The sequence below is a fragment of the Maylandia zebra genome, linkage group LG12, assembly GCF_041146795.1.
Source record: "Maylandia zebra isolate NMK-2024a linkage group LG12, Mzebra_GT3a, whole genome shotgun sequence".
Classification (NCBI taxonomy): Eukaryota; Metazoa; Chordata; class Actinopteri; order Cichliformes; family Cichlidae; genus Maylandia; species Maylandia zebra.
This window is the reverse complement of record NC_135178.1, coordinates 23,960,644-23,985,521: the sequence shown is the minus strand read 5'-3', so window position 1 is coordinate 23,985,521 and position 24,878 is coordinate 23,960,644. Positions and strand designations below refer to the sequence as shown.

At 41.0% G+C, this 24,878-nt stretch overlaps 1 protein-coding gene across 4 annotated transcripts in view; it reads right to left on the bottom strand.

Annotated features, from left to right (window-relative positions):
* ccser1 (coiled-coil serine-rich protein 1) overlaps positions 1 to 24,878 on the bottom strand; it is a 138,278-nt gene that overhangs the window by 33,306 nt on the left and 80,094 nt on the right. Inside the window, exons 11-12 of one of the 4 annotated variants that reach the window (XM_004547250.3) lie at positions 9,421 to 9,469; positions 514 to 546 (exon numbers count right to left, since the gene is read on the bottom strand). The exons of 1 other annotated variant lie outside the window; for it this stretch is intronic. In XM_004547250.3, the coding sequence (XP_004547307.1) occupies positions 530 to 546; positions 9,421 to 9,469 (66 nt within the window). In that variant the 3' untranslated portion in view covers positions 514 to 529. The remainder of the gene's footprint in view (positions 1 to 513; positions 547 to 9,420; positions 9,470 to 24,878) is intronic. 2 more of the 4 variants (XM_024804494.2, XM_076890934.1) reach the window with 2 other exon arrangements.

Below are 24,878 nucleotides of genomic sequence, written 5' to 3'. Positions count from 1 at the left end.
TTGAGAGTGGAGGTGGAGAGGAGACTTGGCAGGGCTAAGAGAGCCACTTGAGAGCACTGAGACCTACATAGAATTAGAAGGCTTTGGAGTACACCCATGAGGTCACATTTACTATAACGAAGGTAAATCAAATGTTCAGCTGTCTTGATTGGAGAGAGAAACAGGCTAAGCAATGAACGGTTAGAGAAATGATGGATAGATGGCAGATGGCACACACAAACCTGGGCCAGTTGTGAGCTTATCTCTGCCTAGAGGGCGAACAGACCATTACATAGTCTGTGGCCTGCCAGATGAGATCAATCAATTACAAAAAATAATGGAAAGATAAAAAAAAAAAAGGAGTGAGATATCCACATAGATTTCATGTCTTTTTTTTATATGTTGGTGCCCTTCACAACAGATGTGGTATAAAATCTTGAATTTATAGCTGGAATGCAATAAAAACAAATAGTATTGGGGCAAAGCAATTTTCAGACCCAGGATTGTGGTGTCACCCAACTCACGCACCCATACCTGTTGCATTCCTCCGTCATACCATGCTGCTTACTGCTTCCGGACAAATGGAGGTAGACGCGTATGGATGGACAACATAAGAGAAGACACAAAAGACATGGTGTAGTGAGACGAATGTAGTTGAATATGAACATGGGATACACACAAATGAATACAAGAACACGAATGAACGTAGGCAGGGAGGTGCACGGAGAAGAAACAGAGATGAGGGGATAGGAAACAGCATGTGTGAATGTGGTCCCAGTGCAAAGCTGAATATTATAGTCCTCTTCATGTACTGAGGATCAGATCAGATCAGCTCCTTTACTCTAATCAGATCCTTTACATGTAGATTATGCACTGATATTAAAGTGTAGTAAAGCAAGATAACACCAAAGGTCCATCAAAGCAACACATGAGTCCATAAATAAACATATATGCTCTCACAACTGCAATAAAGCTGGCCTTAGCAGATGCAAACCTTTTTCTACAATACACAACAACACATCCACTAAGAAAACATGCAAGCACACAGGCCGTTCACACGACAAACACTCATTCAAAATGCACCATAAGATAAGAAAACTGTGTCAGTAGAAGTAATGAGGGCCTAAAAATGAAGGGGGGGGGAATGAAAAGGGAGGTAGACACACAGAGATAGAGGAACCATGAAAGGCAGCAGCACCTGAAGAGGATGCCAAGACAGTAGGAGGTCTGGAAAAGGGACAGTGGCGAATGGAGGAAGATGAGAGGAGGATCAAAGAAGAGGACAAAGGGATAAGGAATGAAGGTGCCAGTTTAAATTAGGATTTAAGAAAATGCCCTCGCAACCTATTCTATAGGTGAAGGCTGTTTTTATCAGTATTTTAAACTTGCAAATGGTACAGTAGCCAATATTTTCTTTATCAGTTTTGTCGTGCTGTACACTGCTGGCGCAAAAATCATGGCGCCTGGGCTCGAACGTGGCTATACCATGCCAAAACATACTGCCAAGCGTTATGTTAAAAATAGACGGAAACATGTCTGCTTAAGTTGGTTTGTCAACAACAAATATCAACACAAAAAATATTAATGAAGGGAAATTTTTAGAAATGATCAGCGCTTACAACCCTAAGAGCATGAAGATGAAAAGTGGATGAACAAATTTAAAAAGAAAAAAAAAAAAACCAAGGGGAAAAAAAACACTGTACTGGCTTCTATGGGTATTTTTATACCTGCAGAACTGGGTTAGGGCTGTGATCCATTGCAAGTGTTGGAACGCCAAACAGACTGCAGCTGCTGTCTTGCTCAACAGAGAAAGCTAAAACCTTTATACTTTACTTTAAAGATAACAAACGTCTGATACTGAAAACATAGCTTTTTGTCAGACAAGATTATATTCCCTGTCATTTGAAAGCAAGTAACTCTCATGTGGGACACCGTCCCTCTTACTTGACATTGCTTCTGTGTGTGTGTGAACACAAACTGTTGCAATTTCTCTGTTTTTTTCTAGCGGAGAAGCCAAGGCTCCTTTTAGCTTTACACACCAAATAAAAGTGTGCCCTTTTCAATACACCTATGTGCAAGAAAGCCAAATGCCCTTTAACATGTACTGATTATCTACCAGCTGGAAGAGCTGGCATAACGTAAAAGACATAGATACAATTGTATCTCAAGTTGGAGACTCGCTACATATGCGGCCATTTCCCGACAATCCTTGTTTCTTTGATCGTTTCGAGCTGAAGAATAGCCAATGAGGATGGGAGATGTTATGAATTAATGATGAATTCAAAGTGAATGCTAAGAGGGCTGTAGAAAGCAACATGGGAAATAAAAATATGGCATATAGCTAACTTACAATACAGTAATGCGCCGTGGCTGTGACTGTCAATGCACTGGCTGTGGCTGTATCATCTATTATAGGAAACACTATATATGCAAAATGTGACTTCCTGTAGCTAAAAGAGAAAAATGGAAATGAGCAAGGAGCTAAGAAGTCAAGGAAGGAAAGGGAGGATTGCATCTCGACGCCCAAAGTTAAAATGTTAATTTGGTCTCGACCTTTTAGAACTTATCTAATGTCGATGAGAGCCAGCAGGAGCACCGGCATCCACCCACGAGCCTTCTGCAGTCAAACTCTACACCCCTAATTATGTTAACCTGCTACTCAAATATATTAATAAGTGACCACAGATAGGGTGTTTGCGGCGGAAAGCTTGGAGAGCGGGGAGGTGCCGGAAGGAGAGAGAAAAGAGAAAAATGATGGGGAGACTAAAGCGACAGAGGTGAAGCGAAACAGGTACTAGAAAAAGAGAGCGAGATGGAGGGGAAGACGGCATATGAGGAGGAGAGAAAGAGCCAAGAGGCCCTCTTGTCATTCATTACAGATAAAAGCAGTTATAGGTCAGCGGACGACACACGCATGCAGGATTGCATGCATGATGTGGCACACACTGGGCAAGAAACACACACTCACACACACCACTAGATGCTTTGTCCACCTAAAGCCTCCCCTCTGACTTGTCACTGAACAGCAGAGTATTGCTTTCATCTGCCTTTCAACGTAGAGTAACTGACTCCCTCTTTTCCTGTCATGTTTCCTCAATTTTCATCCCACTTCGTCTTTACCCTCGCTCCCGTCTTGTCTCTTTTTCTTGTCTGATGTTGAATCCTTTCCCACTGCTCTCTCCACCTCTTATTTCCTTCACACGGATTCATACCTGGCTTTTCATCTCTCTATTTTGTTTTGCACCATAACTCCTTTATGGAGTTATAGACGCAAAACTAAAAACGATTTTGCCTTTGAGGTTTTAGCTTTTAAACTCTGGCACTCCAGCTACTACGGCTTAAAATCTCTAGATAGTGAAACGGCAGCTTTAGATTCACTTGCTCAAACTGTGTTAACTTATACATTTTTAAATAAATATCAATATCAACCGTTGTTAATATTTACTGGAGCTCTCAAACACAAACACTCAAACACACACTTTAGTCTTCTATCACTTTTCTTCGTAATTTCATATTCTTTCTTCATTTCCTTTGTCCTTTACTTGACAGATTCTCCTGGTTTTCTTTACTCTTCATCCTCTCTCGCACCCTTTTATCCTGCCTCCTTCCTTTACCTCCTCTGTCACTCTTTCTCCCGGTCTTCTCAAATCCTTCTTTGTCCATTTTCTTCACGTCCACCCCCACCCGTCTCCTTCTCCCCTCCTGTCCTGCAGTTCCCCCTCCCGTCAACTCCGCTGTACCCAGTGTCATTGTACAGATAATTATTTATTAACGTGTTTATATCACCACCGCCCCTGTCTGTCTGTCGCTGCCATCTGTGCCCAGTTAGGTGCCCGCCTCCCTGTGCTGTTATGCCCTGCCCGGGGGGAGAAAGCCATACATGAGGACACAGATCAGAGACTCCCACACAAACACAAGCACACTCTCTCTGTCTCTGTTCCTCTTTCTTAGATGCACAGTCCCACACACAAGCACACCTTCTGCTGTCAGCCCCCACTCTCCCCTGCACTGCCCCTGGGGCCAGGTGGGGTTAGCCTGGATGAGAGGCACGCAGCAGTAGCCACCACAGTCCCTTCTGTCCCGTCCTGCTTGCTTTGTTCCCTTCTGTCAGCACTATGTATAGAGAGAGGTGGTGGTGGTAGCAGCGGTGTTACCTTGATAAAGTTATTTAGAGGACGCGAGAGGAAGGCGCAGTTAAGGCACATAAGTGAACTAACTATGCATCGCCTGGGAATCTTTCATCAAGCTTTGAGGGGCATACAAAGCAAGTTAAATTAATTGTATTGTTGCCTCCTGCTCTTGGAATACTTTTAAGGAAGCTGTGCTGGGAAACTGCAAATAGCTCCTTAATGCACAGACACAGGAAGTTATGTGGGTGACAAACTACAGGGGAGAAAAAAACAACACAAAGTAAGAAAGGCCAAGAACGACTTCAGTGCATTCTGTGATTGATTTTACTAGGCCTCTCGACAAGTCACAGGATAAAGGTGAGCTCTCAGGACAGCATCATATTGATTTGCACTTCCCTCTACGGAGCAAGTGTACCCAAAACATGGCACCAAAATGCCCTTCACAGGATAACATAACAATCAGATAACATCAGTGTGTGTAAGGTTTAAGGGTTTGATTTTCTTCTTTAATATGTCGCCCAACTGTAAGTTGCCTTCACCCAGACAAACTGGCACAAAGCCTTCAGAGTTTTTATCAAATATATCATATGGCACAGTGACTTATCATATGTTAACGTATCCTAACCCAGTCTCGAAGGATTTAAGGATTTGACTGTGTGCCATTCTCACTCTGCTGTAACATGACAGAATGGGGGAGGAGGAGGAGCACAATGAGAGAGGAATGAAAACGACCGAGAGGGATAAATGAGGAAACAATGAGAGGAAAGGAGATGTAAAGATAGAGGGACAAAGAGAAAAGCCTCTGGGACTGTAAAAGGATTGTGATCATGCATCTTGGATCTCAATAAGTAAACAGAACAAATGTTCTCCATCTCTTCTCCTCCTTCTCTGCTCTTCTCGCAAGCAGTTCCAAGTCCCCCGCTGTCCGTTCCCTCAACATGATCTCTATCTGTTGGCTTCTCCACTTCTTGGCAGACGTTCTCAGTCTTCCCCTGCACTCCCCATGGCAGCTTTCGATCATCCCCTCCGTTTTGCTCCACATCTCACTGCATTTCTATAGTTATCACTGCATTTGTATTATTCGTTTTCTTTTCATTCCCACTTCTGTCTGACAAATGGCGTACACATGTTGGTAACTTTCTGTATGAGTAGAAAGCTGAGAGGTAGGCTGCAAGAGGAGGTGGTCTTGGTGGCCTCCATTAAGGAGGAGAGAGGAGTGTGGCTACTTCCTCAGGGAGAGTGCTTCATTAGCGTGAATGGTACACAGGAGAGCATGTAGAAACTGTGTGTATATGTGTCTGTTTGAGTGCCTCTGTCTATAATTAGGAGTCACAGTGAGTAGCACTGTGGATCACAGTTAGATAAGTGCTCTGGCAGCTAGCCAGCATTGGAGATTAGCTCATGCGTGCGCACACACACAAGCATGCACAAAGACAGCCCCCACTTCTTTAGCAGTGCTGTGTGGTTGGTGGTTGGGGGCTTCTGCCGTCTCTGAAAAGTACCACCTGCGCATGGACGGGGCCACTTGGAAGTATCCAGTTTTAGCTTGACAATATGTGTCGCTAGCTGGAAACCACATCCACAGATACACCAACCCACCTGCGCTTTCTCATCTCCCTTTCTCATTTTAGGTAGTCAAAAAGGGACATGCAATAGGAGCCCAGAATAGTGGATCAAAGATGTGACACAGCCACGTATGCGTGCAAACGCTATGAAACACTCAAAAAAGGGACTTTTCTTCTTTTAACCTCGGGACAGCTGAAGGCACCCGCGTACTGTGTTGTTGGTGCTATAAAAATGCAGTCTTCCTATGTAGCTGTCTGCTACCACTCAGATATGTACTTTATGCACTTTTGTTCATATTTGTGATGTCGCTGCTGGTAATTTTGAACAGAAAGCAAGTTTTAAAAAACACAAGATGAGAAGTGTAGAGGATTTTTAGTTGTCGCCAACCTTTAAACCAGTCAGCCGTCACTTTGTTCATATAGGTGGTTTGACAAACTCACACACATACTCCACAAAGACAACACTTCCTCCAACATGCAACCTCCACCTGGGTAGAGAAACCTTTCATCTTAATGTGACTGCCACTGGGCAGGCGGGCAGGCTCGAACACCCCCACGCACATTCATGCACTCTCTCTCCATCGCTTTCACTCTCTCCACCTGCTGCCCTTTTTCGCTATGTTGATGTCAGCGCAGCAATGGCACACACATTAACACAAGTGCTAACTCTGCTAGTTGACTAGTAAATGCAGATGTATGTTTTACAAGGCACTTAATCACAAAGATTCAATGTATTTACAATTCAAATGAAGTCATGGCAGCATTGTTTCTCCTGTAGACTCTTTTGCTCAAGCCTTTATGAGACGCTGCAAAACATTTCATCCTAATGTCATGGTTTACAACTTCAGTCAGAACTTTAAGACTGCGCATTTGATATAGTGCTTCTGACATCATCTCCAGTTTTATTTTGCCTCTGCTTCAGGTTTATCACTCAGTGCCATGCTGTTATTTGTTTGGAGGATAAAAAATTCACATCTTAGAGCATGAAAGGAGCTCAGAGTGAGTGGCGAATGAGTGGGAACCAATACACAGGATCCCTTCTAACATTTGCTAAAACATTCAAACTGTAAATAGAAACATTTCCTTACCTATATTAAATAGGGTAATAAATACTGTGCAGCGTGACTCAATTTATGTTAGTCGTGTAGGTTTATTTACATTTTTAGTTGACACGCCGTTTGTTAAGTACTTGAGCATAGACAGTTCTGTAGTGTAGATGTTCAGTTGAACAGGAACCAAAAAAGTTAGATCTCCAACTACCAACACATAAATATGAACATTGTGTACTCTTTTTTACAAAAAAATCTGAAAATAATAAATAAAATAATAAAGCATCCTATTATTTTGGGGTTAAGGTGCCAAATTGCATTTATTTACTTGCAGCCTTGAACAGAAAAATTAGTTTTAGTGGTTGAATGCTTTGAGTGATTAATTTCAGACTTCTCAGAGAAGTCCAGTGTGCCGGCTCAAATTTGGGTATAAAAACTTTAACTTAGTTTGCTATCCTAACAAATAACAATATTTAGATAGATTTATTACTCTACTTGTGCTTTCTTGCCTTTATTGCAGTTAAATTACATTTTTCATAATTGCAGATGATTATATATCAGCGAACCTCAGGAATATTAAATCAGTTTAACTTAAAGTTAAGGAAAGCTCACTTACTGTGAAGTTGTATAATTACACTAGGACGTTTTTGCAAGACCTGCCTCCCAAAAATTTAAGGTCTTTTCCACCAAAGTGGACATTATGAGAACTGCATTAAGAGGAATCTGTGCCTTTAGCCTCCTCCGTTTTGGTTTCCACTTGGTTTGACCTTGCAAATGAGGTTTAGCTCATTATGTTGTTTTCACTGCAACAGGTCCAGAAGTGACTAATAATTCAACATCACAGCATTACTGTCAGTCCTTGAGGAGTTTAATGAGAAAAAAAAGAATCATCACCACGTGCACATTAGCACACAGGCACACACAAAAATGATGAGGTATTCTTGCAGCAAACCTGTATGTTTGGGTAAAAATAACTCAACTCCACACACAGAGGCAAACAACCGTATGCACATACAAAGACGTGGAAGTGTGTAGGTGCCCTTGCGTAAATGGGGCACCGATGGCTTTTACAGTCTCTTTGTGCTTTAACCTTCAAACACGGAGGTTATTTACCTCAGAAGCAACAAAAATGGTTCCTTTGTAATTGATGGTTAACATAAGACGTGTCCTTGAAAACTCGAAGGTCTTCATGTGCAAGCGTTATACTGAATCAATGCCTGTGTCTATCAAGGCTTGTGTGTATGTTATGTAATGCCAGGGTGGGCTGAGTAGAGAGGGGAGGGAAGGATGAAGCCTGTCTGGGGAAGGTCACAGGTCACAGGCGTCAATAAAAGGCTTGCATATTGTGACAGCTGGGATCGCAGTTCATAGTGCAATGACGGGGAGGGTTAAAGTTCACACAAGAGCAGGAGAAGAGAGACCGGGACACTACATTCAAGCACTGGTGCTCTGAATCCTAAAGCATGCTCGACTTTAGTACAGTGCAGGAAGGTAGGCAGGGAATACACTTTAAAAAACAAAACACACAAAAAAAAATTACTTTCTTTAGGTCCCCAGAGGAATTTTCACCTTGGGAAGTTCCTGAACTTCCCTACAACATAATATTTTCTGTGCAGCGACTGACTTCACAGCATGTAAACTTTTCATACAGCTCGCGTGGAAGTTGAAATGAAGTTGATGAATCTTTTGAAGTGAAAACACTTAAAGAATATTTGATAAAGTGGTCCACTTTGAACAGTTTCACTTTGTGGACACCTTCTGGGTTGTTAATTTGTTGGGATGGCACGTCCCATTCTTTAAAGCGCTTAACAGGGAAAATAAGACCCTGTAAATAACATGTGGATACCGAGAAAAGATATAGATTTAGATTTCTTCAAATGGGCTAAACTCATGATTTGGCACTTGAATGCTTTGTGAACTTAGAAACGGAGACTACACTGCACACTGTTCAATATCTGAAACCATGCCATTTGTCAAGCTCACCGGCTTATAACAGAGATGATCTGCACCATCGAATTGCAGTATAAGAGAAATTATCTGTACCACTGTCTTCTGCTTGAACAGATTTTTCCCACTCTGACATAAACCACAGAAAATATTACATTGGCTTTTTCAGTGAACTCCAACAGACAGAGCAGCTCAGTTACATTGATTTAAACAAGAAAAGAGATGATCTTGGAGCCAAGATCTTTCTCGGTCACCATCCCTTTTAGGCAGGATTGATTCACATAGGTATAATAAATAGGCAGCATTCTTGTCTACGTTACAGGACAAGGCAGTGCAGGTGGCATTCATTATCGCACGGAGGGTCTCCACACTGGGGCTTGATTGATTCTTACAACTGGCTCAATGTACTATTTGCCATGATTTTACTTCACAAAACCAGCATCCATTCTCCGATCTACTTCAGTCTGTAGTGAGACAGTCATTCCAGATGTGGAGTGCTCATAATATAACTGAACAGTTACGTGAGTAAAGTCAGGTTAATCAAAGAATGTAATCAGTTCTAACAGTGGATGTCAAGAACTGGATTAGCTCATTTTGTGAAGCAAAACAAGTGAAGATCAGAGTAGAGCCGTACAGATGAATCAAGCCCTAGTACCAAGACCCCCTGTGCTTCCATCTAGTACATCAAGATAGACCACTACATAGACACAGTCACGTTCAGTCAGGTGATAGCAGAACAGAGACACTCACTCAGTTGTCTCCTTGTTGACAAAGTAGTGCTTCCATGGGCCTTGATGCCCTGTAAACAAAAGAGATGATGACACAAAAGAACAAGCAGCCAAAAAGAAAAAGAAAAGAAGAAGAAGAAGGGGTCGGAGACAAAGAGGAATTGTATTTAGATCAGAAGAGGGAAACATAGTTTTCAACTTCACAGCAATCCTAAAGGAGCCTCTAACACTTCCTGCCAGCTTAATATGCATGACTGTAACTTCTCATTACGTCTAAACACCGCTAACAGGTCTTTCCAAACTGAACAGGAATAGTCATTGATGCAAAGAAGCTTACAATGCTTAGAAAGCTGAATCCTTGTTCCTTCTGTTGGACCGCATCATGTCTTGCACTACAGTTCATTTGTTCATATCTCACTCACTCATAGCGACTCTATACATGCGCACCTGATACTTTCTTTCCGACGACTCGGCAATGCGAAACGACTGCACACTCGCTTCCTTTTTATACTACTGAAGAACTGTGTGGTGTTTTGCGTCAATGACATTGGTTTTTGATGAGCAGAAGAAGAAAATAGAGCTAGTGGGTGACACCACAGCAAAGTAGAGGGTTTATAAATACTGGTGCTTTGTTCTTCATGTTCCCACACATGCTTGTTCTTTCCTGTACCCACACAGAAATTCACTTGCCAAAAACTACAAATGTTATAGCAATTCCACAACAATGTGTTTAAAGCCAACAGACAAGGACATCATTTTTGGGCAATTGTGTAAACATGTAGGAACAATACCCAGCTAACAGCATTTCCATGGCTTTTTCCCTCCGCAGTTACCTCCGTTATCCATATTAATGATGTCCCAGCTGGCAAGGTTATATTCCTGTTACTATAATTATTTGAATTTTTACACTGTGAAACAAAATGTATGAATAAATATGATTAGTTAACACTTCTCTTAAGATACCAGAGGAAAAACACTGTCTATTTATAACATAATCTTAAAGTTTGTTATTTTTTTGTCACGCTACAGTAATTTTTTTAAATAGAGCCCAACGTGTTTTCGGTTTTGCTGACTGCATATCATTACTACTTAATATAATGGTCAGCTCAGGAGCCCCAAATGGACTACTTAATGCGTCCAGGCTTTGTAGTGGTAAAATGTTACATAATCTCCTGTTAACAAGACTTTCGACTGTTAAGGAGGCCTTAATGGTGCCAGTAAAGTGTTAGCCTCACCAAAGCTGATTCTAAATTGTTTTATTGTTCCCTTTATTTTACTGCATTTCAAAACATTATGAAGACAGCAGATGAGCTATATAGCATTTTAGATGGTAAATGGTAAATGGACTGATTTTTATATAGCGCTTTTCTACTCTCCTGGAGTACTCAAAGCGCTCTATACAACACGCCACATTCACCCATACACACCCATTCACACAACCACTCTATGCTTTGTCAGTGCTTTTTAACTAACATACATTCGTACACATTCATACTCTGATGGATGCATCGGAGAGCAAGTGTGGGTTAGTATCTTGCCCAAGGATATTTGGCATGCAGACTGAGGGAGCCAGGAATCGAACCACCAACCTTCTGATCAGCAGATGACCTGCTCTATCAAATTTACCTCACACATACGAAAAAAGAAGGCACAGACACCCGACCTCTGCGACTATTAAACCCTTCCTTTACGACCCCCAAAATAAAACATATAAACTAAATAAATAAATGGCTGCTTGTACTGTGCATTTATTATTACTGAGCTGCTGCACACAATCTCTTCAACTTAATAAGCAAATCAACCTCTTAGAGGTATGACAGGATTTTATTATATACAAACCCCATACTAGAGCCTGACTGATATCTGATTTTAAAGTTCGATATCGATACCGATATTCTTGTGATTTTTTTTTATCTTTCAAACGCTTGAAGTATAAACTGATTCCCTAACAGTTTTGTGTGTGTTTACTTATGATTCATTACCAAGATAATATAATAACAGAATATAACAAAAAAAAAAAAAATATTGCCAGTCTTGGTAGCCAGGGATCGCTCCGCCAGGATTATATTGCTCAGCTGGCCTGGGAACGCCTGGGTGTTCCCCCGGACAAGCTGGAAGAGGTGGCTGGGGAGAGGGAGGTCTGGGCTTCTCTGCTTGGGCTGCTGCCCCCGCGACCAGGCCCCAGATAAGCAGAAGAAAATGGATGGATTGACTAAAAAAATATCAATCTTTCATGGATTACTTTTTTTCAAATTTGCCCAAATTTTTGTTCGTCGCGCGTTACCAAAAGCTGTAGAGTGACCTCAGGTGGACAAAATATGCAACATCAATAGCTACAACATTTTTAACTGGAAGTTATAAATGCGATACCCGTGTACTGGCAAATATTTAATGTCAGCCCTGTCAATATATCAGCTGACCTCTACTCTAAGACGTGCAGCCAGCCAACCTCCGAACACATGCACCCATCATGATTTTGTTTGTCTTCATCTGTTCAGCTTGATCCCAAAAAAATAAAAAAAAGAATACAAATAAAATCACTAGACAAATATGCCTGCACTGTGCAGCAGAATATCAGGAACCAGAAATATAAGGCCTGTCCTCTAACACCTATAAGACCCTAAACCAACAAACTGCCTGCAGTACTGAGAAAAGGGTACCAGTCTTGGAGAGCTCAGACTTTCATCAGCTTAGTAAAACACACAAAGACTTCTTGCTTCATGGTCATTATGCCCTGTACTGTATGCCTACATGTAGCCTCTTCTGCAGTTCTCTTCTGGGAGTTTTGCACAGCAACTTCAAGCCTCCTCTAGAAACCTTGTAAAACAAAAAACAACAAAACAAAACCACCTTGATTCGTGAACACCTGCTAAATGAGAGAGAAGCTTTCTAAGGCCTTCTTCTTTGAAGAAGTCTGGTATTTTGATCCTTGGGTTGCTCCGTAAAAAGACCAGGATGACCACACTTCACCTCCTACAGAATCTTCTCCAGAAGACACTGACATTTAAAGTTTCTTAGCCTGCCTGGCCAGCTGGTCTGAGGATTATCAGCACATGGTTAGAACTGAGAATCCTCAAAGTCAGTGGGTAAAACAAAAGTTACTCCCAACAGTACCACAGAGTTTAAAACGCTGTCTGAGTTGAAAACAGAATTTAAAGTATGGAGGACTGACTGGTTAAAGAGGAGGTCTGTTGAGTGTCTACATCAGCCGGGGATAGAGGAACCAGACCAGATCCTTTTTTCTTTTTATTTAATCCAGACCTGTTGCTTAAGGTGAAGAAACTCTTGTGCAGTTTGAAGACAAAAGGCTCTGAATGCTAACCAGTCCAGTGAACTGATAGGTATGATGAAAGGATTACAAGAGGTACCCGTTTTCCTAAAAAGCAAGTCTTTGAGTTATTACCAACTCAGCCTCAGGTACATGCTACTTAGTTAAGCCATTTTTCTTCTCTATATTTACTTTGTTTTAACCAATTTATTTGCTGTCTGAAGCATCTCTTTTAGGCTAAACAGTTTCTTTTGAGTTGGCTGTTCTTGACTAGCCAGCTTTCTAATCTTTACAAAAGAAATATAACAAACTGTCTGCCATTTTCTAGGAAATTACCGATCTCCTCGGGTGAATATGACTACTGATCTTATTTTTGAGACAATATCAGAGCACTGAGACAGGAAGTCATCGTGTATATTTTCAACATTTCTGGTGTTTGATTCACTTGATTTGCTGTTTTTTCAGCCTCGGTTGTCAGACTTTCTATCTAGCGCACGGTTCTGTCTGCCTACTGCTTATATTTTTCTCCACAGTTTGTCCCTCAGTATTATCAGAGCTACTGTCTATCACCTCACTGTTATGCCTCACAATTCGTTCATTGTTCAGTGTTTTCTGTGCCCGGTGCCAGTGGGGGCCTTCCTTGTTCCATGCAGAGCTACCTGTGGGTTGCAGCTGACCTGTTTTGTGCATACCATACCACACTCAAAGCATGTCATGTTGCTACATTGACATTTTGCATTTAACTTCTAAAATCTGTGCTGGATCATTCAGATACATGAAAGGCTGTCTTTGAAAAGACTAAAAATGCTGCAGTCATGCGAGAGAAGACACAACTGCCTCATTCATCCGAGAGCCATATGAAACCTTCTCATGGCCCACTTGTTCTTCTGCAGCCAAGACAACCAGCTAAGATAAGGGAGGCGAACCCTTCTCAAATACAGTCAGTATAACTTGGGTACGAACATTACCCAAGATGCTTAATCCGCACAGTAATTTACTAAAATAGTCTTACCTGCACACACGGGTTGATAAATAACATTTTTTAAAAAGCCTCAATGAAAAACACCAAAGCATCAAACTAAATCAGCAGCTTCACACACTCTAGCAGCTACTAATGCTCTCAAACTCCCAGCATGCAGTTAGAGGAGTGGAGAGGATGGACACAATCATTTGAGAGGACAACATGACTTGTCTGTGATGACAGAAGTGTGCACTCCATCAATCAAAATAACTTTTCCTTTTTCTTGACCTCCCTAAAACTCAGCAATACGTAATGCAGCCCAGTTAAAGTGGAATAAAAGAGGAACACTGTGAAAAGTTGGCCCTAAAGGTGTGATGCTGTGGGATGGAGACCAGAAGAAACCTGTAACACAGCATGAATAGCGACGAGGAAGGCCAAGGCAGGGTGACAGCGTAACGGTAATAAAGGAGTTGAGAGAGACGAGCGAGAGGGACGGACTGTGAACAGAGGGGTACATGGGTGGAAAGGCTGATAATAAAGATGAGAACAGAGGAAGAATAAAAGGATATTAAGGAATGGATGAGAAATGTGAAGAGGATGGAAAGAAAAGAGTAAATAAAGGCAAAAGAAATGCTTGGAAGTTTATGGACAGATCAGACTGAAGAAAAGTGATGAATGTAGGAATAGGAAAACCAAAAGCAATGAAGGGGCACAAACAAGGAAGAAACAATTAAATTTCAGACAGGTAAGTAAGAAAGAATATGAAAGGACACGACGTGAGTTGGATATAAAGTAATAAAAAGAGAAGAATTTATGAAAACTATAAGTAGGACAGAAAGCTGCATCTCTCACGCTCCTCCTCGTTCTCGCTTCCTTCCTTTTCTCTTTTAGCAGCACCATTACTCAGTAAGGACTAGGCTGTACAAAATGATCTACTTTACAGGAATAGGAGTCGGAGACCTACATAGTCACAATCATCACTGGACCCTCCATCCTCTGGCTTAAACTGGCACAGACGTGGAGAGCACTAATGCTGGAGATCTGTATTAAATACTGATTCAGGATCCCCAGCTCCAGGAAGACACGGATGGATAAGTTAGCTGTGATTTTTAGGAGCTCGCATTGAAAACGGGGGGTTCGCTGAACATGTAACCATAGCAGTAATAGGTGGCTATAAGTACAGGAATACTACACTAAAGGCTTCTTTTCCCACCGGACTCGATTGATCAATAACTCTAGACAAAAACATCCCCAGAACAAAGGCAAAGAAAAAGGATGCTTTAGTTCGTACAAGTGTCGGGGCAATCATTTCACTTGGCTAAAAGGTGGCTCCAGTTTGCAAGCATCATTACTGCAACTGATCAGTTAACTGGGGACCTTTTTTTTTTTTACAATCAGTCTACTATTAAAGAGCTGACATGGAGAAAAACAACCTAAAGTTTTGAACACATTTTTGTGGAAATGTGATGATATGCAAACAAAGATCCTTGAAGTAGTTGCTGTGAATGTCTTAATGTTGTAATTCAACCACAAGCTGAAAGAGAACAACAATGAAGAAAATATTGTCTGCTCGGTTGGTGAGGTCACAGAAGAAGAAGAAATCTCTGCCCCAACCATGATACACAGCCGCTGAAAAAAAAAAATCAATCTGTACTTTAAAACTTAAACGGTACAGGAGACTATACGTGCTGCTTTTCTCCACAAAATTGTTTTCTCAGAAAGAACTTTAAAGGGCTGTCCCCACAGGGAGACGTGTCAGCAGAATAAACTTGTCCTTTGCTTCGGGGTTATGCACAGACATATATAAATATCTATTTCTGTTTTTGCTGCCCTGCACTGACATTAGCTGTCAGAGTTTTAGTTATTCAACACATCTAATTATGTCTAAACATTTATCTGCTAGTCTTGAGCAGCAGTGAAACCACAGAAACTGGAAAGTATGCTATTTTGAAAGCAGAGTGATTTCAAACCTAAGTCTAACTCATAAAAATACAGGCTTGTTATGCTTTGTGACCCATTTAAACTCATGGACCAATTTCATTAGGTACACCTGTTCAACTGTTTGTTGCTGTAAATACCTAATCGGCCAATCACATTGTAGCAACTCAATGAACTTAAACATGTAGACACAAACGAGATGCCACGCTAAAGTTCGACCCAACTATCAGAATGTGGAATAAAGGTGATTTATTTGACTTTGCACGTGGAGTGTTTGTTGGTGCCAAACTGGCTGGTCTGGTATTTCAGAAACTGCTGATCTGGGGTCTTCCTGCATAGGCTGGTCAGATGATTCTCGATTTCTGGTGCAACGCTTGGATCAGAAATGGCACACTTGATACCACATGACGCGACAGTCTGCCCTAGCAGTTCTGCTATGTCCATCCCTTCATGACCACAGTGTACCCATCTTCTGATGGCTGCTTCCAGCAGGATAGCACACCATGTCATAAATAAGGCTCAAATCATCTCAAGCTGGTTCAATTCAGTTTCATTTATACAAGATCCAGTCACAACAACAGCAGTTGCCTCAAAGCACTTATATATATATATTAGGGGTGCAACGATACACAAAATTCACGGTTCGGTTCGGTTCGATACTTTGGTGTCACGGTTCGATATTTTTTCGATACAAAAAAATGTTCATGCATTTTTAATTTGTCATTTATTAAAATTATAAATATATATTTTAACTCAAAAGTACAGTTTTTAAATTTAACCCTAACCCTTGTGCGTGTTTTTTATTTTGACAGCGAATGCGCACCTGCGGACCACTTATGTGCAGCCCTGGTTATTTAGCTCGTCATATCGCAGCCACAGAAATTCTTTTGTCCATGAAACCATAAAGCTGCACTTTCTTTTTGCCTCATAGTCTGATTTGTCATAACTTCTCCGTTTTGTGGTAAGCTTTTCTTTGGCTGTCACTTCTTCACCCTGACCTGTCTTATTTGGCTCAGCAGAACTGAAATGCTTTTACACACGCACTCACATAAGCTCAGCGATTCTCTGCGCGATCAACCTCTCACATGTTTAAGCTTGCTGCGGGAGATTTCACTTGTCATGTTTGCATAGTAAGCTAACGATTAATAAGACGATGTCAGAGGAATTGGTGCACAAATTATCATCACTCACAGATCAGTGCTGTCGCTCTCTATACACAGTTCGCACGATTGCAAAGTGAAAGCAAAAAAACAAGCGCAAATTCAAACGCGACTTCAATATGTCACATATTGACAGTGGCTCACCGATGCCAATGACATAATTACCCAGCTACATTTCTGAAAGAATGCAAAAGCATTGACATATATTTTTCCTACAATAGCCCGACGGGCAGGGCAGAGATAGATTTTGGTAGCTCGACTGAAAAAATCGCTAGCTCCGGGAGGTCGGGCTAGCGATATTGCAAGCCCTGTATCTGATTGAGGAATCACTCATCTTTGGAAAAGAGAGTTTATTACAGAGAAATGGCTCTTTCCAAAATAAAAGCTATACTATCCGCTTCTTCTGGGCTATATTCTCAGCAGCATAAGGAGAATCATGTGCTAACAGCTGTCTAAATGACTCGGCTAAAGTTAGTAGCATGCTTGCTTTTTTTTGTCTGCTTCCACTTGTCTTTGCACTAGGATGATGTCGGCGTAAATGTGCAGTCATATTCGTTGTGTTCCCACTAGTGCTTTCAGGTTAATCTCGTTGAAATGACCTTAACGCCACAACACGGCAAATCTCCGTTAACGAGCTACCGCCGATCGCTCCGTGCATGGGGCTAGACGGCCAACACGTTAACGAGCTAACTGCGCTAACACACTAGTTCACACCAATGTAATTGAGCATTGCGTGGCACATCCAACATACTGTTTTACTTTAGTCCATGACTCGCTTACCTTCAGGGTCATACATCACATGAAAACCAAAATAATTCCAAACGCCAGATCTGAATGAGGGTGGGGGAGGTGCCCTGCGCTCTTCCTTCTGACTATGCTGTCTGTGTTGAGCGCTCAGTGGATCTGCGCTGGACAGTGCAGCCTAGGCGGAGTAGTCGAACACAGATTCACTGAGCGCTCAACACAGACAGCATCGTCAGAAGGAAAATTGATAAAATAAATTACAAATGTTGTATTGTTCGATACATATGCGTACCGAACCGAAAGCACTGTATCGAACGGTTCAATATCAATACGAATATCGTTGCACCCCTAATATATATATATATATATATATATATATATATATATATATATATATATATATATATATATATACACACACACACACACCCATATGACAGAGACCCTACAACAATACAAAGAAGACTCCAACAATCAAACAGCCTCTGTAGCGCAAGCACTTAGCGACAGTGGGAATCGCTTTTAATAAGAAGAAACTCGCAAAATTGGAGGCAAGAGGAGGTTCAACACTGTAGTAGCAATTTCTAGAAATGAAAGTATCGAGTAAGTATATATGGGTTTCGCTTCCATCATAAGGTAAATTAAACTCTTATTAAATGTGTTGTTTACAATCACTTTGGCTTTTAACAACAGCCACCAACTATAAGCACTAACACTTTTATTTTCTAAACCTAAATATGTATAAATGATTGTGTTTTATCATGATGACCTGTCAGATGGTGTTAGTCTGTGAGTTTCAACATTCACTCAAAAAAAAAAACGCCGGCACATTTTCATTCGAAATGACCCACCAAACTCAAAAAGATGCTCCTTCTCCTCATTAAACGTGGGAGAAAAATGTACTCCGTAGCACAGTGTACTGCTTTTGAGACAGTAAACCAGAATGATAGACAAAGAGGAAAGAATCTGCATGATCTTCTTAAATGTTTCTTTATTCAAATGTAATGGCCCACAAACAGACCATAAACGAGGCGCTCCTGTCATTCTTTTTAGATGCCACTGAGGCGATAGGGGATGAGGAGATGGGTGGGAATAGAGCAAGGGGAGAAAAGGAGAAAGAAGTAGGAGGCAAAAAAAAAGGAAAGTTGCACAAATCTACTGAGAATACAATACGACGGAGTAAAGGAGTGAGGGGGACAAAGTAAGAAAGGGAACAGGAAAGAGTGAGCTAACTATCAAGAGCTTTTGATCCCATCCATAAAACGTTCCTTTTAAGAATGCCCATGAAATTAGCTTGGTGAAAGAAAGCAATCTCAATTGACTGAATCCGCTCTAAGAAACTTTCAAACAGCCACCACATCTCCAGCTCTTAAGAGTCTCCGCGGACATAAAATAGCTCCTCGCCTTTTTCTCCAGGCACCTTCTTTTTTGTACTCTTTCTCAGTTTCCCTTTCACCTTACCTGCCAACTCAACATTGGCACAATCACAGAAAGAGAAATCTTTAAGTGTACAATAGAAAAAATGGGGTCAGTTGACACTTTCCAGTTTGTGTTTGACTAAAGCTAGGATGCTACTTGTCAGCTTAAGGATGCATAGAAATCAACGGGGGAATTCTGAAATGCTAAAGCCAGGTCAACATCTAAAACTAAAACACTGTAATCAATCATGCTGTGCTGACACATTCACACAGTAGACAGTGATGACCGTTTCCGCTTTGTCAGCAAAAGTGTATGTCCATATTGACAAAGCAGTGCCGGTGCATTTTAACTTTTTTAAATTTACTGTATCCGCATGTTTGATTCGGCCACAATTTTGCCCCAGATGCTCTTCCTGACCCAACCCCCCTGTTTTATCCCTGCTTGGGGCAGTACTCGGAGTACACTGGCTCATGGCCTACCCTGTGGCTGGGTCGGCTAGAGCTGCCAGGCAGGAGGAAAAGAGGAAGACCTCAGAGGTTTATGGATGTAGTGAAGGAGGACACACAGAGGGGTGACGTGACAGAAGAGGATGCTAGGGATAGGGTGAGATGGAGGCAGATGATCTGCTGTGGCAAACCCTAAAACGAGCATCCAAAAGAAGAAGAAGAAGAAGAGTCTCACTGCATCCACAGCACGGCCTTGTTTCGAAGCTCTTGTGAGACAATCAGAGACACTGTTTGAACTAAGCTGTTACTGAATCTGTTGTGAACTGTTTACATGATGGGGAAAACAGTCACCAGAGTTTTTAAATGGTGCGTGCTGGATTTGAATGCTGATTCCATGTGTTCTAGTTACCACTGTAAATAAAGTTATGACGCTTTACTGTAGATAGATAGAGGCTTCAAAGTAACTGTCTCGATTCATTCCAAGTTGGCTGCTGGGTTGTGAGACTTTCTTTTATAGCTCTTGTGATAAGGATCCAGAATACCAACTATATGACACATGTCTAAATCTGTTTTAGTACACAGAATCCAAAATCACACAGATTGCAATACAAAAAAGGCAACTGGACCATAGCCACTTAATGAATAAACATATCATATATGCAGACATAGGGCTGCTCGATTATGGCAAAAATGATAATCACGATTATTTTCACTGAAATTGAGATCACGGTTATTTGACGATATTTATTTAACCCTTTAAGACCTACCATAGAACCAAGTCCACCAGAGCTTATATTATTATTTTTTTTACATGTTGTAGTGCCATTTGTGGGAGCATTTCAAGTTGCTATACATCAATACAACTGTTATAGCCCATATTTTAATAATATGTATGCATTAAGTCCATAGTAATTACATAAATTGCAAAAAAGTGCAATAAACTACAAAAAAAATTGAAAATCGCTTTTGTTTTGTTTACATATATTTCTACTTGGAGAAATTTAAGAGGTTTATCCCTCAAAACTTTAAATACAATAAAGTTGCAAAAAATAGTTTACAACAACAGGAAATTTATTTTGAGTGTCTTCATAGTTTTATTTTGGAGATACAGCAATTTTTATATACTGCAGGAAAAACAAAAAACAATCCTATGATGCAAATTTGCAAAGAAAACAGCAGGTGCATCATTTCACTTTGGGAAGTGTTACGAACAGCTGATAGGAACGGCAAAGCCTGTTTCTGGAATATTATGTTTTTGTTCCTGCAAGCGCTTTTTATGCAATTTTTGCAAAGCTATATGTGGAAGGAAACCGTGACCGAGGACAAGCTGATGGCATCAGATGTAAGTACAACTCCTCCGGTTTCATATGCAAAACAAATTATTGCGCTAGCTTACACGGTTCCGGTTCTACAGGGATTTAAAAATAGTTACGCAAAACGGAGCGTGCAGCTCTGACCGGCTTTAAAGGGTTAACAATGACTTTAAAAAAATAATATAAAATAGTGTGCAACACCACTGAAGTTTGTTTTTTTTAAACTCTCTTTTCAACCAACGGCAGTCACTCTCCAAATAACTTCTGCTTAGCTTTCCGAGCTTCCCTTGGGTCCTCTTAATCAGCGGTCTCCAACCTTTTTTGCGCCACGGACGGTTTATGCCCGACAATATTTTCACGGACCGGCCTTTAAGGTGTCGCGGATAAATGAGGGAGGGGCTAATAATCGGCTCAGTCATTTTTAATGATCGTTGAAAGCCCAGATCGTAATCGTGATTAAAATTCAATTAATTGAGCAGCCCTATGCAGACAGATTTTTATTTCATTAGTTACACATCAAATTCACATTTTTATTGCACTTTTACTCTTTTACCGAGGTCTCAGTTTTCCCATTATTCTTGCCAATTTATTCTGGCAATCTGTCGTCACACCAAAGCTTAAATCAGCTGAAAAAGGTCACTGGACTAAAATGTGCTTGATTAAGGGTCTTGTTTTTTAAAAAATTATTATTACAGCATATTAAATTTGCCTAACTTTGCTAGTTTTTCCAGCTACAACAGTAGGAAAGTAACAAGATGAGTATCTTTAATCTAATTGGACTTTTCTAATTGGAATTTATGCAATCAATCACCTGAAAGGACACCCTGTACTTGTCAGTGAGAAGTGAGGCATACGCACGTGAAATTCAAGTAGCTCTTCTCTTTCTGACCTTAGTAGAAGGTCAGAAAAGTAGAATACAAGTGGTATAATGTGAAATGTCAGCCTGAAGTTGTAGATCTGTTGAGTACGGGGCCAGGAGCTGTCCCTGGGACAGAGTGTCAGAGGCAGGGAAACCAGGGCAGGACAATCCCACATGAATTTCCTGAGCTCGGAGAGGAGAGCTTCTGAAAGCTAACTTCTGTGCTTTCGGGGGGTCAGCGATCAAAAGCAGGATGGAAGAAAGAAAGGACGAAAACCAAGTGAGGAAAAGCAAGAGGACGTTCCAGAAAATAGGGAGCGTGAGGTAGAGAGAGAGAAACGGAGAGAGTGAGATGGTCGACCCCGCGAAAGTGGTAGAGGCAGTAGAAATAGCTGCCCCACTTGTAGACACACTTTCTGTTGCTAGCAGACTGTCCTTGATGCACTGGGGTAGCTAACCTATATAGGCTTGCTCCATGCTGTAGCAATGCACTCTGTTACTCTTCCCCTCGCTTTTATGCACACATGGTGGGGGGTGGGGTGGAGCACGGCATAAAATCAGGCCACACATGCTGAAATCTACTGCTGAGTTAAGTCACCTGCATTGCTAGCCTAGCTTGCTAGCGGGCAACCAGCTGCTCCTCTAATTAAGGGACCATCTTCTCGAGGGGCTTGAACATATGGAAGGCTGTATAGCCAGGTAATATTCTTATAATAGACACCAAAGCCGTACTCTGGAGTACTGACCAGACTTCTTAAAGCTGGATGGACTCTATTAAGATGAAGAGATCGCTATATGATCCACGCCTATATTCCTTCCTTTACAGCGTGGTAAAAGAGTTTTTTGGAAAACTGCATACGTCCAAAGTACCTTCGATACTTCAATGAGCACCTTCAACGCCCATAAGACTTTTGTCCTACTGCTGTTAAACAGACCAATACAGCATGCTAACATCACTGTTTTCCACCTGCGGAGCAGATGAGACAATTAGTGGCACTTCTTGAATTAAAATGATTACCCACCAATTAATCAAACCACTTCACCTCAGAGAGTGGATATAACTGAGTGAATCTTTAGAGCTTGAATCTCTCTTTATATGCACTACATCGCAGTCGAACATATTTTTCACTACCTGGTGGTCCTGGTGAGGCAAATCAAAGTGATTGTCTGAAATTAGTTTTAATGAAAAGAATTAAAAGCAATCAGAAAGTCAGGGAGGAAAAAAATATTAGAACTTAGGGTATCAAACAACAGTAACTGCTCAATATGCAGTCCCTTCGTCAGGACAAACAATGAGTAATAATTCAACTAAAGTCATGTCCCGTTAATGGCATGGCCATACTGATACTGATACTGACAACACATAAAACACACAAACAGCAGCATTAATGAGTGAATTATACTGTATGAGGCATAACGCAACCTATTTTACTGAAGTTACTCTGACACTTCCAACAGCATTTTATTGACACCGCTGTCCAAGGCCAGGACTAATGGCTACTTCGCAAAACAACCATACACACATACACACTTGCATAGGCAGACACATGGGCATGCATACAAATTTGCACACCAATACAACTGCAAACAGAGCGCCACACCTTTATTTACTTTAGCCTTGAGCACCAAAAAACTGCACATAGCTACTTCAGACTACGTTTTGAGAAGTCCATTAGCCAGTAATTGCAAATGAAGCCAACAAACAGTGTCAGTGTGTGTAAAAAAAAAAAATTGAAGTGAAGTAACCAACAGATGTATACGACAAACAACTGATAGGGAGAATGATTGCAGGTATGGTAAAATTATAGGCTTCAGGATTGTATCATCATACATATGTAGCAGTAAAGTAGCATTTTTCTGAGGCACAGCAAGGTCCCTGCCTTGCCTGCACCTGTTTTGGTGACTCACTGTGCATCACAGAGAAACAAAGTAGGGGGAGTGTCACTAGCAATCCTGCACTACACTGCAATTTTGGTGTCAAGATTCACAGAATTTTTCTTCTCTTAAGCCTGCCTGTGTGGACCTGGTCAGAAGTGCACTGCAGCTACTGTAGATCTGTGCTATTTTCGATAGCTAATGTGTGTGACAGACCTTTCAAAACCCTGTGTGAAAAAAGGCATATTTGTCTTGTCTGTTTCACATTTACTTTCCATTCTCCCGACAACAGAAACATCTACTAGCACTACATGTTCATAGCCCAAAACAGCTCGGTTTCCAGTCGGGTAAAGTAAATATTAAGGTTCTCACCAGTTATTTTGATTAAAGGCGTATCCAATTACCTGATTACTTTACTCAGCTGGCATAAAAAGTAGGCATGTGTGTTCAATCTCTAATTTGAGTAATGACATTGTTAAAGCACAGATGCACAAATTATGAATGCTTTCTGTTTTTGTTGGACTACACTGTATCGACACAATAATCTGACCAGGTAGCCCGGTCTGAACTGTGCGGGGTGTTGATTTGGGTTAGGCAGGAAAATGGGGATCAAGCAAGACAATGAACCATTTTATGTCATAGAAAAGTGAAGTTGTATACCAAAGACATACAAAAATTAAAACACGCAGCTCTGTGGCTTCTTTGAAGTTCTAGTATAAGGTTCACCAGCTATCGTAACTAGCACGTTTAGCTGTGTGGTAAACACATAAAGCCTTGGTTGCCACTATCTGTTTAAAGTCTTATCCCAAATCACCAGCTAGTGCCTTCTTCCAGATCACATTATAAGTGTCAAGAAAGAGGGAAAGCAGGACTGAGTGAGGAGCAGTATCTCTATCAACAGATTCAAGATTTTATGATTCTATAATCACAAAATCTGACACTGCGACCACTGTAACGGGCAAAAAATATATCGTCCAAGCACAAACAGGATCTTGATCCGCCGATGCCAAGATGTTACAAAGTCGAAATAAATTTCATAAATCTGACTACTTTAATATTGTAATATTCTACAGAGGCTTCGAGAGAACAGGGTAAACATGACAGACTTTTGATGCAAAGCTTCTTAGGTTGATATTAGGTAGTGGTGCAAAACCATATCTGTTGATTTAACTGTGTTTGTTGACTTTATAGCTACAGCAAGTGACTCAAGAGTCTGCACTCCACTGTGTGTTATTTATTATTTTTAGCCTTGATTTAACAAGTAGATTTTTCAATTAACATTCCACTCTCTGAGGTCTCTGCTTCCGGCTCTCATCTCTATGACTGCCATGTGTAGTAAGTGACAATAAAACTTAATAAAAATCAACTGCTTTAAAACTGATAGCTCTGCATGATATTTTTTTCTGTTGCTGAATACGTGGAGATGAAGGGACACTGCTGCTCATGCAAAACTGTTGTTTCTGTTACAATGTCCAAATAATGTATTTGATTTGCTCT